The sequence below is a fragment of the Emydura macquarii genome, unplaced genomic scaffold, assembly GCF_026122565.2.
Source record: "Emydura macquarii macquarii isolate MOO-44397 ecotype Brisbane River unplaced genomic scaffold, CSIRO-AGI_Emac_v2 contig_1483, whole genome shotgun sequence".
In the NCBI taxonomy this organism is placed as follows: domain Eukaryota; kingdom Metazoa; phylum Chordata; order Testudines; family Chelidae; genus Emydura; species Emydura macquarii.
This window is the reverse complement of record NW_027131620.1, coordinates 15,811,399-15,829,276: the sequence shown is the minus strand read 5'-3', so window position 1 is coordinate 15,829,276 and position 17,878 is coordinate 15,811,399. Positions and strand designations below refer to the sequence as shown.

The window sequence follows — 17,878 nt, the reverse complement described above, 5'->3', positions numbered from 1 at the left end:
CAACTACAAGGCTGCAATCAGAGTTAGTCTCATGCTTGCACATGCTCTCTCTGGCCCAATGACTCTTTCATTATTTAATCACAGTGGAACAGCTTCAACATGAGAGATTGAGGGAGCCCCACATCAGAGGTTTGGTGGCAGCTGAGTGTGGGTTTTATGAATCCCAGAAAGGCCTTATTCTAGATTTAGGCACCTAAAGTGGCAGTTGGGCACCTAAGTCCTTCTGAGATACTCCAGTTCTGTCCTGATGTAACCCGATTAATTTCATTGGAGTTTTTCTGACAAAGAAGCAAGAATGCAGGAATGCTACTAGGCCTGCAGTTGAAATTATTTGTTTCCAACTAGTATCTGGTGACAGTTGATACTTTTTAATGTAAATCTATTTTTTTTAAAATACATGATTTACAAATTTTTGTTTCATGTTTCATTTTTCTTTCTTTAACTGGAAAGCAGTAGGTATTTGGAAATATTCTGCTACTTTGTAGACTTTACATTATGCTCCTTTTTTATTTGGCACAACGCCACAAAAGCAGAGAATCTGGGAAAACTATCAGTTCAGAGGTGGGGGTAAATGGAAGCAATGTTTAGCTTATCAGTGCTCAGCTTATATTCAGAGTAGGCATATACTATTTTTTTTTTTAATTGTACACTTTGAAGTTTAACTCCAGAAACAAGCTTGGAAAAGGGACCACCAATCTTACCGTCTCCATAGAGTCATCCACGGACATGAGTGTCTGAAGGCGCTTCCTCTGTAGCATGTTGGTGAACTCCATGTGAATAGGTTTCATGGGACCAGTATACCTCATTATCCAGTGCTTATCTGGGTTTGGAGCATAATTATAACTGGGCGTGCTAAGAAGCAAAAAGGGAAACAGAGAACATCATACTACTATGAAAAAATAATAGACTAGCGTGGATCAATAAACTTTATTTGACCAAAACTACAGGACTAATTATTTGTGGTATGTAGGAAAATATTACATTTCTGATGGAAAAATATTATCAGTTTATGTTTTATATGAAAGGTGGAAGCCTGGAAATAACTCTGTGGGAAGTAAAACTTATTGAAAGAGTAAATATACATTGTTTTAACAGTATCCTCCAGACTTGCAGGGATACATTTCAATGACAGCAGATTAGCCTTAGAAGTCTAACGTCACAATTGGACAGCATTATTTGAAACAAGAGCATATACAACTGAGTTTCCACTGATGTAACTGCTCCACTTTCATTCCACCCATACTAACACAGGCTCTTACGGCTTCATCAGGCTCTTAATAATAACTATCCAGCTTCCTGAAAAGATTCCACTATATTATTTAACAACTGTGTTGAATTCAGTATGACTGGCTATGTTAATATTGTAGCACTTACGTACTCAGGGGAGCACAGATACCCTACCTCATGGTATTAAATTGCATGCAAGCACATGGCAAGCGGAAGTGGATGCAAAGCTGCATTTTAAAGATCTGCCAAAAAAATCAGAGGTGGGGGAAATGGGACTTGGGTACTTTCTAGCCCTAACTCTTCTGAGATCATTAGAAACCTTCAAATTACATTCTGATGTGTGCACATTATGGAAAGAGAATTTGGAACCCTGCAAAAAAAAAAAGAGTCAAGAGCTGGATTTGATGACCTTCCAAGAGCATCAGAGACCCTTTAATTCCTAGTGATCCTGTAATTCAATTAAAGTAGCAATGTTAACAATGAGGAGGCACATCATTGATGGTCCTTTATTTCATTTTGTTTGGGAGTTCTGGAGTTTGCTTTTTTGTTCTTAACTACATTGCTCCATGCTAGTTGGAGCTAAAGCCCACAAAGGACTTGCTTTGCTATATTATAATATGGTAGTTACTCTTTACATATGTCTTTGTCATACTGTGCATTTGTTTATCTTACATTTTCAGGAGAAGCTGTTGTTTTATTTATCTTCTCACCATTTAAGACCTAGGGCCCTTTTTATTGTTTCTAAGCATTAGTTGGTACAGGGCTTGGGACAGACCAGGTATAGTTTCACAAATAATTTTTTTTTTCACCAAATGAAAGATTTGTTCAGATTTCTCCTTCTGTTCAAAATATGAAATCACTGCTCATGTTTATCACGTCACAAGCTTCCTGTAAAATCCAAGATCGTGGCCTTGTGACATAGCAAAGAGCCACAGACTTTGCTCAAGTTACTTTCTGCATCCCAATATTCAATTTCCAGCTAACTACACCTACATCTTGACAAAATCCACTACTTTTCTTGTGCACCCAACAGAGAGCAGAGTAACTTAAATCATCCGCATAAATAATAGTACCATAAATTGAAAAACCTTCCTCTTTGAAATGTACCCAGCATATCTTTGAACGTCATTGGTGCTAAATGCTCTTAAAAGTTTAATTCACTTTTGAAATAAACATGAAAATAATAACTGGATTGCACCATGTTTTCGATGGAACATTTTATGTGGGAGCCTGTTTGAAAAACGCACTTAGATAAGGAAGGGGACGAGAGGCTACTCTGTTTAGTCTCTGTGCTTTGTTAATAGTCTCTTGAATTTCAGAATGTTGTTGTGGCTGAAATAATGACATTGCTCCTATGAATATGCTGACAGTTATGGAAACTGTTGCTATGTAATGCCCAGAATGATGAACTCCTTTTCAGCTTGCTTTGTGATTTCCTGGCTGATTTGAAACCCTGCTGTTTAATCCACCCGAAGCCCATGATTTTCTTTGATTACCACAAATGTAACCCTCTTACACGTAACAGATTTGTCTCCCTGATGGCCAAATACACAAGATATAACGTTCCGGGAAATTGGACAAAATAACCCCTTCACATTAATTCAAAAGGAGGGAGGGGGGGGGGCCCCCAAAAACTACCTTGATTGCTCTACAAATCCTGATTGTATTTGACCTTGGAAAACAGTCATGATAAAACATGTACTCTTTACAGAAATAACATTAGAGGCCAATATGAAAATGCCCAGCTGTTCCATCCTGTTTAACTATCAGTCTAGGAGAAGAAAAGGGAAACTATTAATGTAGTTCAGTGATTTGCTAAGGGGGAAAAATTATGGGTCAGATTTTCAATTAAGACAGGATTGCAACTGCACACTAAGAGACACATCCTCAGCTGTGCCAGTGCTTCAGCCGGCTCAGTGGCAGGAGGAAGCCAGGGAATAGCTGTGCCAATTTTATGTTGCTCCTGATTTTGGGACTGGACAAGAACTGAGTACAATCCTCAGTTCAATTTAGAGCAGCTTCAAGGCTGGTCCAAGCTGCACAGTAGTACTACTGCCATGTCTCACCTTTTCCCTGGCCATGCTCCAGGGAAGGAACAGCGACAGTTATGATGGTACTACACCATCCAGAGATTCCCAATTCACAGGTAACTTGGGAGGTTGAAAGGAGGGAATGTGAAAGAAGATGACTAATTTGCATGTGTAGTTACCTGCTTTGCATGTGCAGCTGTGGGAACTGTGCACTCCAATTAGAGAAGCAATTGTATGTTTAACTTTTATTTGAAAATCAGGCCACACGTACTCAATACAATACACAGATATTTTATAAATATCTAAAATTTTAAAAAGCACAAATGCAAGAACTGATTAGTTCTACTGAGATACTGATGCATTTCTGAAAGCAACACTTTTCTTGGTGTTCCGTTTTATTAACAACAGCTTAATTTTTATATTGTGCTATAAAAAGTGTTTAAAATAATTGAAGACCATTTCTCAGCATAGATACACATAATGCAGGCTACTTAATATGCACATCTAAAAGAAGAATAAAACTGTTTAATGTATTGACATAATGTATTCTTTTGCAAACTAATATATTTCCTGCAAAGTACTACTGTCTATAAATTAATAGAGGATTATTCTTATTAATAGTAATAATGAAATTCACTGCAGATATAACATCTTGCAGCAATTTCCATATCCTGTGCATAAATTAAGCAGTTTCTAGTCAGGAAAATACACTAGATTGTTTACTTTCCCCCCCACATATGCATTTCATATATTTCATCCCTTTCCTTCTGCAGATCCCTCCACCCCTTTTCTCTTTTGAACCATCATAATTAAATTGCTGTAGAGTGGTGTTGGAAAATAATTATATCTTTTAGATAAGAATGCCTTCCATAAGCATTACTAATAAGGCTGAGGTCAACTCTGTATACAAGCGATCGCAGACACTACTCATTTTGAGCTTTTGTAATTTTCATTTCAAATAAAAAGAATTGAGCATGGGATGACAAACAACTTAAACATGAAAATACTGTGTTGCTTCAGGCCCGAGACACAGATTCTCTTTAGTGGCACAGTATGGCAGAATGAAATATACAATTCTTAGTTCTCTAATAATCAGAAACTAAAACAATGAAAACCCTGTTACACAGAGTCTGTTCCAAAGCCCAGTCCTGCAAGGAAGTAGGTGCCCTCAACAGCTGTTTGATGATCACCTTGCAAAGTCAATCCTTGCTTCCTCCACAAAGCTGAAATTAACTACAGTGCCTCTGAAAGCTAAGTGTGCCAAACTACTTTTAATTTGATATCACTGCATTATCTGACCACACAGGAAGAAAGCTGAATTTTCATGAAAGCACAAGGTAGAGGCTAGGAGATCTAGGTTCTTTGTCAGCTTTGCCGAAAACATCCTGTGTGACTTTGAGCAAGTCGTATGGGGAAACTGAGATGCTGACAGTATGAATGTTAAATAGAGATAATAATAAACATTACTTTATTATCTGTATTATGGTAACACCCACTAAATGCTACGCACTGCATATGTGCACAGGAAGGTACAGTCCATCCCCCTGCAGAGCTTACAATTTAAGGGGGACAGACTAATTCACCTTAATCACGCTGAGTAGCACCTTACCACAAAAGCAGTCAAATTTACACCCACTTGGGGTACATCTACATAGTCCGCAGTAGGGAGCCTCCCCACCTAGGTCAACTGATCTGGCTTTGCGAGGCTGGTGCTAGTGCTCTGAAAATATCTGTATAGACAGCTCTTTGAAGCTGCAGCTGAGATTGGAGCTCAAGTTCTGTAGCCCACCCCTTTCCCTAGGTTTCAAAACCTGAGCTCCAACCGCAGCCACAACTCCATACATCCTTTTTTAGAGCATTAGTGCAAGCTCTGCAAGCTTGAGTCTCTCGACCCCGGCTGTGATGCTCATTGTCACGGGCTGTGTAGACACACCCTGTACAGCCAGAGCAGGGTAAAGGGACCTGAGTATGAATGAGAATCAGGCCATAGAATATGACACAAAGCTCAATGATATCAATGTGAATCTTTCCACTGACTTCCATGTTCTTTGGTTCAGGCCCACTGATATGGTCTCTAGTCCCAAGGTGCTTATAGTATTCTAAATATTCATATAAAAATTCCAAATTTTTCTGTTCATGCTATCTGCATAAACGTATACCAAGAGCCTAAGGACCCAAAAATATATTTTTCCAGCAGATGTACCCAGCTCTTTTTTCTTATGCCTGGAAATACAAGAGTTTTATATTTCCTTACATGTGTTGTGAAGCGTTGGGGAAGAGATTTGAATACTGAGGAGCTGAATCTTCAGGACCATGAGGAGCAGCATGGCTGATAACCATCAATACTGGCCTATGGGGATACATCTTCTTTGAGATTCTGAAGAAGCTGATACTGTCGTTGGTGATAAGGTCAGTCAGATAATCCTGGAAGAATAGGGAAGAGTTAAATAAAATATTCCAATAGCCATTTAGAGTCCTAGATAGTCTTGGGTATCATGAGAAACTGAGGAAACCAGATTATTTAGCCTGGGAAGGAAGAATAAAGAGAGACTTTAAATTTAGGTTGTTAAAATTATGAACAGTAAATGAAAAAAATCAGATCATTCCCTCCTCTCTATCCTATGATATGGAAAACAACAGGCCTCTCCAAGGAATTAAAGGTGACTAAATTTAGAACAACTAAAAAAGCTTCTTCAGAAATGGGTATAACCAAATTGTGGAACTCAGTTGTTCAGAAGATCAGTCAAATACCATGGCTGGATTTTTAAAAGGTACTGGATAATTACAGGAATGCTTGTTTTCTGGGGCTGAGATTTTCAAAACATGCTAGAGGACTGAGACACTTTGTCCACTGACAGAGTGTTTTGAAAATCTCAACTGATTTGTGAGGGTTTTTTTTGCCTTCCTCTGAAGCCTCAGGCAGTTACCAATGCTAGCAACCCGATACTGGACTAGTTGGACCAATAGTCTGACTCAGCATGGCAGACACAAGAAAGGCACTCAGATACCATATTGACGGGTGCAGTGTAAGAATCTCAAGGTAGATAGATAGATGTATCCATTAAAAAACAAATCTGAAAACTCAGGAAAGTTCCCTTGGAAAACATGAACTGAACATCTTTGTAGGCCCAGTAGAATACCAAGTACATGTTGTGATACTAGATCCATGTGAGCTGAAGACAGTGTCTTTGTGATACTCCCTGCAGGTCAAGAAAACTTATACACCAACATAGGTTTCAGACACCAGCATAGTATTATTGATTGTAGAACAACACTGGCTTTTCACCTCCAAAATCCAAAGTAAAACCACATGCAGTGTCTTGCTTTTGTCAAGTCACCAAGTACTGCGTGTGGTACACATCACAGAGGTGGAATACCTCTCTAGTTCTCTCTTCAAGCACAGCTTTCTCTCATCAGCCCAGTCCCTGACTTCCCAGTGAACCTCCCTTTTCTAGGGCAAAGTTAATGCAAAGGCGCCAGACTGACAGTCCTGGAGACTGAACTATTTGTTTGGCTATGTATCAAGTCAAATACAGAACAGTCAGTGCCTTCTCTCATTCTCCTTCACCCCTGCCATGGAGGTGCAAGAGAATGTCAGCTTTCATTACTCAAAAGAGGCCTCTCTCACTTGATTTCTTTGTTCAAACTTAGCACTGTTGCTTGCTGCCTCTCCCAGAACCAGGCTAAACAGTCTCCAATTTACACCTCTACATATCAGTCTTGACTTAAAGCACTTCTGCTATTCCAGTCCTAGGTTTACCCTATCCAAGTCTGCCATCTGTTCTGAATTATGTGATGTATTTGTGATATGAGTAACTATCTACAGTGGACAAAGCAGACACACCAGCAACTCATTTCAATTATGAAAGCTTGTGTAGATAAGCATAACTCCATCAAAAACAATGGAGGCCTGCCAGCTGAGGACCTGACCCTTTGTATCCAAAAAACTCTTCTGAATGTCCATTAAAGAACTGAAAGCCAATAGTCTAACAGAGAACCCTGGAATAATAATAATACACTCACATTTAACTAAAACATATATGTATTTTCTAATCTTGCTGTAATCCCATAATGCATACAGAAAGATGTTTTGTTCTTGGGTCTGGCTGTGAAGAGAATACGGATTTCTATTTCACTCTGAAAGGCAAGGGCACTTGTCAGGTCAAAATTACCCTCAAATTAAAATTTTGTAAAAATATGCATTTGCAAAGCCTAAAACCAAACGGAAATATTTCCATGAATTTGTTTTTGTTTAAACCTCCAGTTAAGAGAGATTTAAAAAAAATTAAATGCAATATTTTAAAAAATCTAAATATGGCAAATTGTGCTAATGCATACAAACAGAAGGTTAAATTGATAAAAAAAAAAAACCGACTGAAAAAGTATAACTGACTAGTACATTTTTGGCTAATATTTAGATTTTAAAAAGTGACTAATGATTTTGTTTTCCTCAATATTTGAGGTGCCAAACTTGAAACACATTGAATGGGCCTAATTTTCAGAGAAAGTGCACCTACTACTCATATTTGAAAATCATGACCTTTATTGTCTAAAATAAGAATTAACAAAAAGTAAGCTAACAATAAAAATATTTAAATGGGACTTTTTTCTTTAACTTTCTTTAACAGTATTTTTAATAAAGATATCTGGGTTTTAAAAATATAATTCTCACAGTTACCCTTTAATATGAATTTTGTATTAAATTTGGATCTCAAATATTTTAATTTGTACAATTAAGAGGTCAGTAGCTCACAGAAGCACCAATAGGTTTTGCTAATTCGTGTGCCAATGGGACAGAGATTTTGGAAACAAAAAAGGATATGTTATATGATATAGAAGGGCTATTAAAACAATCTCTCTGAAATCATGTTACTTCAACTTGTCTCTTAGTGGACAATTTAGTTATTAAAAGAAAAACATAAAAGGCAGGAAGGAAACATATATAGTAGCATGTTTCAACTACCGATCGATCCATCCATCACTTAACTCCAAACGTTACCATCAATGCATGTTGCTGCTTTGCACACTACTGGTAGTGAATTATTATCTATATGCAAGGATGTGATGGTCATTTGGAACGTTTATTTTCTATCAGAGATTTTTTAAAATAGTTCTGACCGCTGTGCATACGGCTTAGATATGAAGAGCTGTACAAAATGAAAATGCAAGAGTTTTAAAAGTACCTTATATACCAAACACAGTTGAGGGTTTTGAAGAGTGTGAATTCCCTCATTAGCTCCCTTTGCTGCAACGGGGAACAGTGACCAGTAAAATCATTGACCTCACGCTATCGCACTGAAAAGTTTTCTATCACAACATTTCCAGTAGTTTGGCTCTCAAGATCAGCAATCCCATCCTTTACAGATTAAAAGGGAAATTAGAGAGAGAGAGCCATATAATTCTGCTCATCAATTGTCCCTTCCCTTTATCAGCTGGTGATAGAAGAAGAAACCTTAGAAACCTATTAAGTTCAACTTCTGACACAAAGCACATTAAACACAAAAACAACAAACAAGAAAAAAATCATCTACACACACACACACACACACACACACAGCATTTTTCATTAAAAAGAGGGGGAGGGTGTTGAATTGAATTCCTCTCATGCAAATCTATCTTACAAATGATTATGATATTACAGTGAGAATTAATTCTATAATTGTAACCTTTTAATTATAAATCCAGAACTACATGATATTACTTTGCAGCTATTTGCTTTTCCCCACCTCCTTCAAACAATGTCCTTTTTCACTATTGGACTGTTTCCTTCAGGTTCCAGTTTTTCTAACCAAAGCAGTTTACCAATAAATTATTTACAGCCATAAATCAGAGATTCTGCAACCCACTTTAGGAAATCACACAAACTGGCTGCCTTGACAAATGCATGCACTATGCTCAAGTAAACATTCTCTTTGTTAGCTGTTATTATGCAGCATAAGATGAAAAAGGGAAGTGGTGGGGCCTGTGTTGGAGAGATGCTTGCCAAACATTTTAGTGAGCTAAGGCAAGGTAGAGTATCTTCACAAGTACTTTAAAAAAGGTATATATGTAACAGTTACTCTTTCCCAGCCTTCACATAGCAGGGACAGTTTCAATTTGTGATTAAACTGATGTATTATGGAGTCCCCAAAATTATCATACTATGATCATGAAATAGGTTTTTACTTAAATAAATACATACATGCATATATACAAACCAACTAACCCTCAGTAGAAGGAATCAGATTCTAATCTCATTTACACTTGTGCAACCTCCCTGAAGTCACTTTTATTACTCCAGCTTCACACCAGTGTAACAGGTCAGAGTCAGACCCAGTGTGTGTTAACTGAAGTACACAGCAGTGGAATACAAGTCTTGATGCTATTAAATCCATTTCTCAGCCTGTGAGACATATTGAAGCTTTTATGGTCTCAGAATGTGTAACTTATATTCCTGTAGCTGCTAAGAACATTTTAAATAGCATGTCCTCCAGAAGTGAAGAGATAATGTACAGTCCAAAGGAACTGCCTTAGGGGCTGAAATAGATTTTACTAGCAGTGTCTTTCAAATATGAAAAGAATGCTTTAATGAGACTGAATCCATAAAGCATTTGTACTCCTCTTGCAGTCATGTCCGAAGGAAAAAATAATCAAAATAAATCAATAGGACCTACCCTAGAGTAGTCAAATCCGTGCTTCTCCTTCACTCCATTTCTACAGAGTGTGTAGTTGTAAAAGCGAGAGTTTTTAAGTAATCCAACCCATTCTTTCCAGCCAGGAGGCACATAGGACCCATTGTATTCATTTAGGTACTTCCCAAAGAAAGCTGGAGGTAGAGAAAGGAGAGATAGAAGAAGTAGGTATAATACAAACACCAGTCAGAGATACCACATTGTACCACACTATTCAGTTTTTGTCTTCATCCAGGTGCATTTAACATGGACCACCCATAGTGAGATGTTTTATGAAATTCTGCATACAGCTGTCCTTGCATTTCAGAGCTCTCTAATGTTATAGATCATTTGTATTTGCAAACTGCTTGTATAAGATACAAACCAAATCAAGCTAATAACTGAAACTGCATTTAAAGTACCTGTAATGGTTGATGATACATTCAGGGTCAATGAAACTGAGCACGTCTCAAATAAAACCAATTGCCACATTATCTCATCCTACCCGTACCCACCCAATTTAGCTAACCTCTTCATAGTGGTTACACCCATTTAAGCCATTTCCAGATAAGTGTGACAAGCAGTGAGCTCAGCAGCATGAGGCTGGGGTGGGAGACACAACAACAAATGAGGTGATTCACAAAGTGATGACATTTCAAACCAAAGGCTTAAAAGAAATGGACCAGCAGCCTGTTTGGCAGAAGAAATGAAGAGTATAAAAGAGACATTAAAGAAAGCTACATAGATGTGTGAGTCTTCCTCCTGGAAGACCTATCTATACCGGCCAGGCTCCTGTAAGCCTCAGATGCACCGACACAAGTTACTTAACAGAAAACAGAAAAGAAAAATGCAAAATATTAAAATTATATGGAAAAGCACAAATTCCCCAGGATGTTATAATACCTGCACAGTGGATGCTTTTCTGATGTTGCAGTTTTTAAATGTTAAAAGTTAACAACATACAACTTTCACTACATAAAATAATTTACATATTAAAATTACTATACAAATGTAAGGCTGCTCTACTGAAATGCACCTATGCTCTATCCACTTTGATAAGGTCTATGGCAAAATTCTGCTGTTGAATCTGCAGAGTGGATCTTAACAATGACATCCCACTCACCTTTCATACTCAGTTCCCGTGGATCTCAACTGCTAGTGGCTTTGCTATATGAATAAACATACCCACAATGGATTAGAGCAGAGACTGCCATACTCATTCCTTTTTAGGTTATACAGATTTTGAACCCAGAATCAAACAATGAATGAGGCAACTCATGCTGACACTCTGTCAATTGACATGTAGGGAAAGAGAGAGCAAAAGACTGCAGTGAAGTGCTGAGATCAGCATTTCCCTCTAAACCTGTTGGCAGAGATTTTCAAAATGTGCCTCAGGGATTTGGAGACAAATTACTATTAATTTTAATTGAAATTTGATTCCAAATTTCTTAGTCAGTTTTGAAAATCTCAGCAATAGTACCTGATTCTGATCTCCCTTACACTTGTGCAGATCAGGGGTATTTTCACTGAAATCAGTGGGCCAGATTCTCAGCTGGTACAAATTGGTACAGCTCCAGAGAAGTCAATGGAAATATGTTTTTCTGCACCAGCTAAGGACTTGTCCCAAAGGGAACTATGTCAATGTGAGAGAGATCCCCTTATCATCTACAGATAGCACTGTTCCTACTTGATAAGACACAGACATTTTTAAAGTACACAAAAGAGACATGATCAAAAAATGGGTAAAAGATGTACCTGAGGACAAAGGGACAGATCCTCAGGTGGCATAAGCTGACATTGCTCCACTGACTTCACCAGCTGAGAATCTGACCCAAAAATTTAGTGGAACTACCACAATGGGGAACATGGGACTAGCAATAAAGATGGAAACATTTCAAAGCAGTGAATAAACAGGCAACTTATCAGGGATATTTAGGGAATAAGATCAGACCTGAAGAGCTAAGGCAGAATTTCAAAATGTAGTTGGAAAAAGTTTATCCATCATCTTCTTGAATGGAAAAGTGAAGGTGTTCTACTAATGTGTGTCCCTAGCCATGACTAATGGAGTCAAAATCTGGGATCTTTTAAAACAGATAGAAGTGCTGAAAGAATCATGGTCTGTTACACGCAGAAGACAGTAAGTGGAGACAGAAGATCCATTGAAGAGACACACGAATGAATAAATACAGTAAATACTTTGAAATTCATCCAAGGAGATCAAACAACTTTTCAAAGGTGGATTAATATTCTTTTCTCTGTTTTATAGATGAGTAACTGTGCCACAGAAGGGTTAATTGACTTGTAAGTCTGTATGCAGTGTTGTTGTAGCCATATTGGTCCAAGAATATTAGAGAGAAGGTGGGTGACACCATCTTGAAAGAAATCTTTCCTGAACACCCTCTTCTGGCCTTAAAACAATGCCCCAGCCTCTCCTAGCTCATCATCAGAAGCAAGCTCTCCACAGACGAGGGCACCCCAACTTGAAGCAGCACCAGACCCTGCCAGAAAAACAGATGCAAAACCTGCAGACATAGCTCGAACCACAACAGTGATTAACAGCCTCCATAACACAACTTTCAAGATCCATGTGTCCTACACATGCCTATCACGACACGTGATGTACCTCATCCAGTGCACTAAATGCCCCAACAGCAACTGTCTGGGTGAAACCAGACAATCGCTAGGCTCTCAAATGAACGCATCTAGGAAAACACCACACCACACCACCTGTGGGTGAACACTTTTCGCAAAATGAAATCTGACCTATCTGTCACCATCCTCAAAGGAAACCAGCACTACACTTTCAAAAGACAAGCCTGAGAGCTTAAATTCATAACTTTGGTAGACACTAAAAATCAGGGACTGAACAGTGACTCTGGATTTATGCCTTACTACAACAATCTATAACCCACTAACAATCCCCTCATTCCCAGCTGCTTTTCCTCCCCACTTCCTCTCCTCCCTGTGACTGGAGGGGGGTTTAATGGGCCACTTCACCTTAAATGGGCCCTTGAAATGTGTGTTAACTATTTATGCTAAACAAGTTGTTCCATCTTGTATTTAGCTGTGCCACTCTGAGTGGGTTCAGGTCTACACCACAGATCTATATCGGTATAACTATGTCACTTAGGGGTGTGGAAAACTAACATAACCCCCCTCCCCATGTAGACAGAGCTATGTCAATAGGATAGCTTCTCCCATTGACATAGCTACTCTCAGGGAGGTGGATTAAGACACTGTCTACACTAGCACTTATGCAGACAAAACTTTTTTGTTCCGAGGTGTGAAAAAAACCACACATCCCAAGCAACGTAAGTTTTACCAGCATAAGTGCTTGTCTGGACAGCGTTATATCAGCGGGAGCCAACATAGCTATGGCTACTTGTTTAGGTGGTTTTATAATGTTAGCAGGCGAGCTCTCTCCCGTTGATAAAACTCGGCTACCCAAGAGTCACAGCTGTGCCATTGTAAGTTTTAAGTGGAGACTAACCCTAAGTACGCCAATGGATGAAGCTCTCCTGTCAGCATAGGAGCGTCTTCTTTGAAGTGTTGCAGCTGCGCAGCTGTAGTGCAATATGTGAAGGCAAGCCCTAAGTTTTCTAGACCTGAAGATGAGCTCTGTGTAAGCTCAAAAGCTTGTGTCTCTCTCCAACAGGAGTTGGTTCAATAAAAGACGTTACCTCACCTACCTTCTCTCTTGTAAGCCTGTGACCGAGTCAGCTGCATTCTGAAGAATGCCATTTCCCGTTCTAATCACAAGATCATACTTCTTACTTTGAGACCAAAATCACCAAAATCAGACAAACTAAGGTAACAGCAACTGACAAAGCAAAATCCACTTCACTGTAAATAGATCAAAATCATCACGTTCTACAGGGCTGCACGTCATAAATACTGTCTCAAACGACGTTGCTTTCTGAGCAACAGCCAATATTTAAAAAGTGAAAGGCAAACCACAATGATGTGTGGGTAATTAAACAGAGCAGGAGATTTTGTTTTGGCTTGGTATCAGGGGATAATGGATTGAGATATTGACTGTTGTCTACAGTGGCAGTTATGTACAAGGCAGTCTAAAGGCTTTTGTGCCTCACCAATATATTATATCCAAACAGAGTTAAATTTGGCACTCCTCCTCACCCCATTCATGGAAGCCTAGTTTCCAATTTACCAGTCAGTTCCTAAAGCATTTGGGTGAGCCAGCTAAAGAACGCAGGAAAGCAGCACTCTGCAAAGAATTACTTCATTGTCATTCAGCAGAGGCATTAAAGGAAAGTCTGAGGGAATTTTCTTCCAGCACCTTTTGCATATCTGCCATTGTACGTTCAGGACAGCTTTATAATCTTTCATGGATGTCAAAGTACTTTAAGTAATTTTCTCTACTGTTTCTAACCTTCCATTTCACATCTCTCTCCCCCTTCTTCTCAAGAACCTTAAAAAGCTCATTATTTAAACTCTTCTGAACGTTGCTCCTTTGTGCTACAGAATATGGGGCTCCAGTAAAGCTCTTTTTCTGCTGGGGAAGATTTTGCTTTCATAGTGTAAAGCTTCTGTCTAACACAATTTTCTTTTTCTGCTTCAGTACAGCCCATCACCATAGACAGCTGCTCAGTGGAGAATGCAAGCCTTCAGTGCATCCAATTCCAGACTGCTACAGGTTTTCATTAGCAAATATTTTCAGGGACCACAGCTATATATGCACAGCTGTGTTTCAACATCCAGTCTATGAAGTAACTGTAAAAATATATCCAGATGGCTTTAAACATTTTTTTTATAAATGTAATAATAATAAAGTGAGTTTAAAAAACCATTACACAAAATAGTCTCATCCATTAATAGGTGAAGCAGGGTCCATGACAGATAGTTTCATCCTAAGGCATTGTCTACATTGGCACATATGTGAGCAAAATTTTTGTCATGTAGGGGCGTGATAAAACACACCCTTGAGCGACATAAATTTTGCCAACATAAGTGCTTGTGTGGACAGTGCTGTCAATGGGAGACGCTCTCCCACTGACACAGATACCGCCGCTCATTTAGGTGGTTTTATTATGTTGGCAGAAGAGCTCTCTCCCTTCGACATAACCTGGCTACACAAATGCTCTTACAGCAGCACAGCTGTATTGATACACCTGTGCCGCTGTAAGCTTTAAATGTAGACAAGTCCTGTGTACAAGACAACCTCTCCTGTTAGATTTCATGACCCTACCCAGTTCTCTGCTCCCCAAAGTTTCCACCACTCTCAAGCACCTGGAAGAGCCTATAATGCATGTTGGAGTTGCAGCAAGGGTTTGAAGAATTTTTTTGCTGAAGGATAAAAAACAAGAATTGAGCATGTAATAATTTGCTGCATGTTGCAGATTGTTGTCAAAAAAGATCATTGTATCAATGTACTTTATAAATATATCAGGTCCCAAAAATGCATTGTTGAAAAAGTGATTCTGGCCTGACAACATGCAATCTATAGAGAAAAACTAAAACAACAGACTTCTCAGTTTGAAAATTGCCTAAAAGAGTGCATTTACAACTATGGCAAACTCTCAAGTCAATGCTCCTATCCATCCTTACAAGGCTTTTTTACCATCATTTTTATGTTTGCTAGTGCCCTAAAAGTAACTTTCCAAAAACTGAAACGTAACAACAGAAAGGATATTCAAATATCTTTCCAAGGGTCTGAATTCAAGTGGAAATAAAGAAGCTGTTCCTAGATGGATTATTAAAATGAAGGGAGAATCATTCCTCTCATTTTATCCCACCTGTGCTATGATACTAAAACCCAACACTGGGAGTTAATGATGAAGGGGCTGTGTTTAATCTCATTTACGCCAGTTCAGATTGGGAGTAATTCTGCAGAGGTCAATGGAGTTTCACCAGTGTAAAATTAATGAGAGAACCAAGGCAGAGTTATTGCTCTTCACTCATTCTCCTTGACTATGGAGTCCAACTCAGATTCAGTGTTATATGATTGTAGTTTCTCTTTTATTTAAACTTTTGTTAACTAGGGATCAAGAATCTTTATGCACTTCAGTAGTAGCCTACTTAACAATACAATCTGAGTGCTTATGTTCCTTTTAAATAGGTAACAGGATGAAATTAAGAAAGGAATGTACAGGTGGAATATCATTAATAACTTCCAGACAGTGATATGTTACATTGTGGAATAGTTTCTCCCATGAGAAGCAGTGGAAGCTAAATATCTTATGATATTTAAGCCTACATATTGGGGTACACACTAGAAAAATATATTATAAGGAGCATTCTTGCCCTGGCTTGGATGAACTAAAAAGCCTAACAGATCTCTCTCCTCTTTAAGTTATGTGATTTGAAAATTTTAAAATACAGAATTATATTTCTAAATAGTTTTGTTAACAAAATAGTACAATGAAGATTGAAGCTCAGAAAAGCAAAGTAGAACTTCTCCCTATTATGGATACAAGAGCTAAGAGTTTATACTATTACTTCTTCCCTCAAAACTCCTTACATACCTTCTGTTCTACTTAGTTATATCCACCAGCTACCCAGTTAACACCCAGTTAAACTTCACACACCTACAGTGACTTTAACCTCAAACCTCTCTGCCATGACCATTAACCCTCTACATTGCAACTGGATATCATATGTCAAGTCCTTTGTAGAACATCATATTCACCTTGATATATTTTTAGCAGCCATCTTTCCAATCATTTGTTAAGGTTTTTAGCTGCTAATCTTAAAGTTTTCCATATGGGTTTGTTTATTCCTGTGAGTTGCTCCATTTCTGGTTCTAATTTTTCCAGGTCAAGTGTTTGAGCTAAAATTTGCAACTATTCAGTTTTGAATGGAAGAACAGCATTTCTGCTCTGATTCCCATTATGTATCTAGCCAAAATTATTTTATAACACTGTCTTGTTCTGTAAAAGACATTCAGATAAAATCAATTATAGGTAGGAGACTTTTCAGCAAGGTGAGGCATTTATGCATACCAGCAACAAGCAAGAACTCTCAGGGTCAAATTCAGTACTCTCACCAGAACAAATTCTGCACTCTCGCTGGTAGCATGCTCTAGGATTAACTCCAACCAAGTTAATAGATATAGAGTGGAGTAACACTGATAGACATGAGAGAAGATTGTGGCCTTTTACTCCAATGGTAGTGCAAGTCAGTGTTAAATCTGTTCCCAAGGGACAGTTTTTCAGAAGAGCTCAACTGTTAGGCACCAAAATAAATGGCCAAATTTTCAAAAGATCTCCGCACATTGGGTGCTGAGCCCTACTGAAAATCTAGCTTTAATTAGGTGCCTAATGGGAGCTGAGCTCTTCTGAAAAATCTACCCCCAGTTGTATGAACTGAACAATTGAAAATCTGACCCTTGTGATGATAGGAATTGTAGCTCTGCTGTAAAAGGTTAAAATATCTGCTATTACTATTAATTGCTCAGTAACTGTTATAAGTTAATGAGCCATAGCAAATGCACATGAAAAGGAGAGTTTAGGGTCACATTTTGCCCTCAAATCCCATCCAACTCCATTGATTCTGGGGTATAAGCAAAGACACAATTTGGCTCATAGAGAGTGGGTGGTTTGTTTTTTTTAAAAACCAAAAACTGTTTGCTGGAAATCAGAGATTTAGTGCATCTGCCACACAGTCTTGAAAATGATGAAATATTTGAGGAACTTTAATAATCAGCTAGGATTAAAGATAGAGATATATTAGGTGCATTTTTTTAAAAAGCCTGCTGCATTAGATAGCCCAGATTTTCCTCTGCATTACAGTATGTTGTCAGCACAATGCTGTCCTAAAGCTTGTGTACCCCTCCCCATCTATCACTGTAATGGTGAAGGAGTTGGAGTAGGGGCCCTACCCACCCCCTTCTCCTAGTGGTTGATGTAGAAGTTGCGGCGGGAGTGAAAAAGGATATCCTGATGGTCTGCTGATTCCTGGTTGCTTTAACAGCCCTAGGGGGCCATTGGCAGCCAGTGTAATTACAGCAGCCTC

The 17,878-nt window shown here is 38.5% G+C and overlaps 1 protein-coding gene across 12 annotated transcripts in view; it reads right to left on the bottom strand.

Annotated features, from left to right (window-relative positions):
* The window catches only part of SULF2 (sulfatase 2), a 209,140-nt gene that overhangs the window by 46,772 nt on the left and 144,490 nt on the right, over nucleotides 1-17,878 (bottom strand). For all 12 annotated transcript variants that reach the window (XR_010921001.1, XM_067554306.1, XM_067554303.1 and 9 more), the window contains 3 exons: nucleotides 9,911-10,062; nucleotides 5,512-5,681; nucleotides 702-852 (listed from right to left, as the gene is read on the bottom strand). Coding sequence is in view for 11 of the 12 variants with exons in the window: in XM_067554306.1 (XP_067410407.1) it covers nucleotides 702-852; nucleotides 5,512-5,681; nucleotides 9,911-10,062 (473 nt within the window). In the remaining variant the exon portion in view is untranslated. The remainder of the gene's footprint in view (nucleotides 1-701; nucleotides 853-5,511; nucleotides 5,682-9,910; nucleotides 10,063-17,878) is intronic.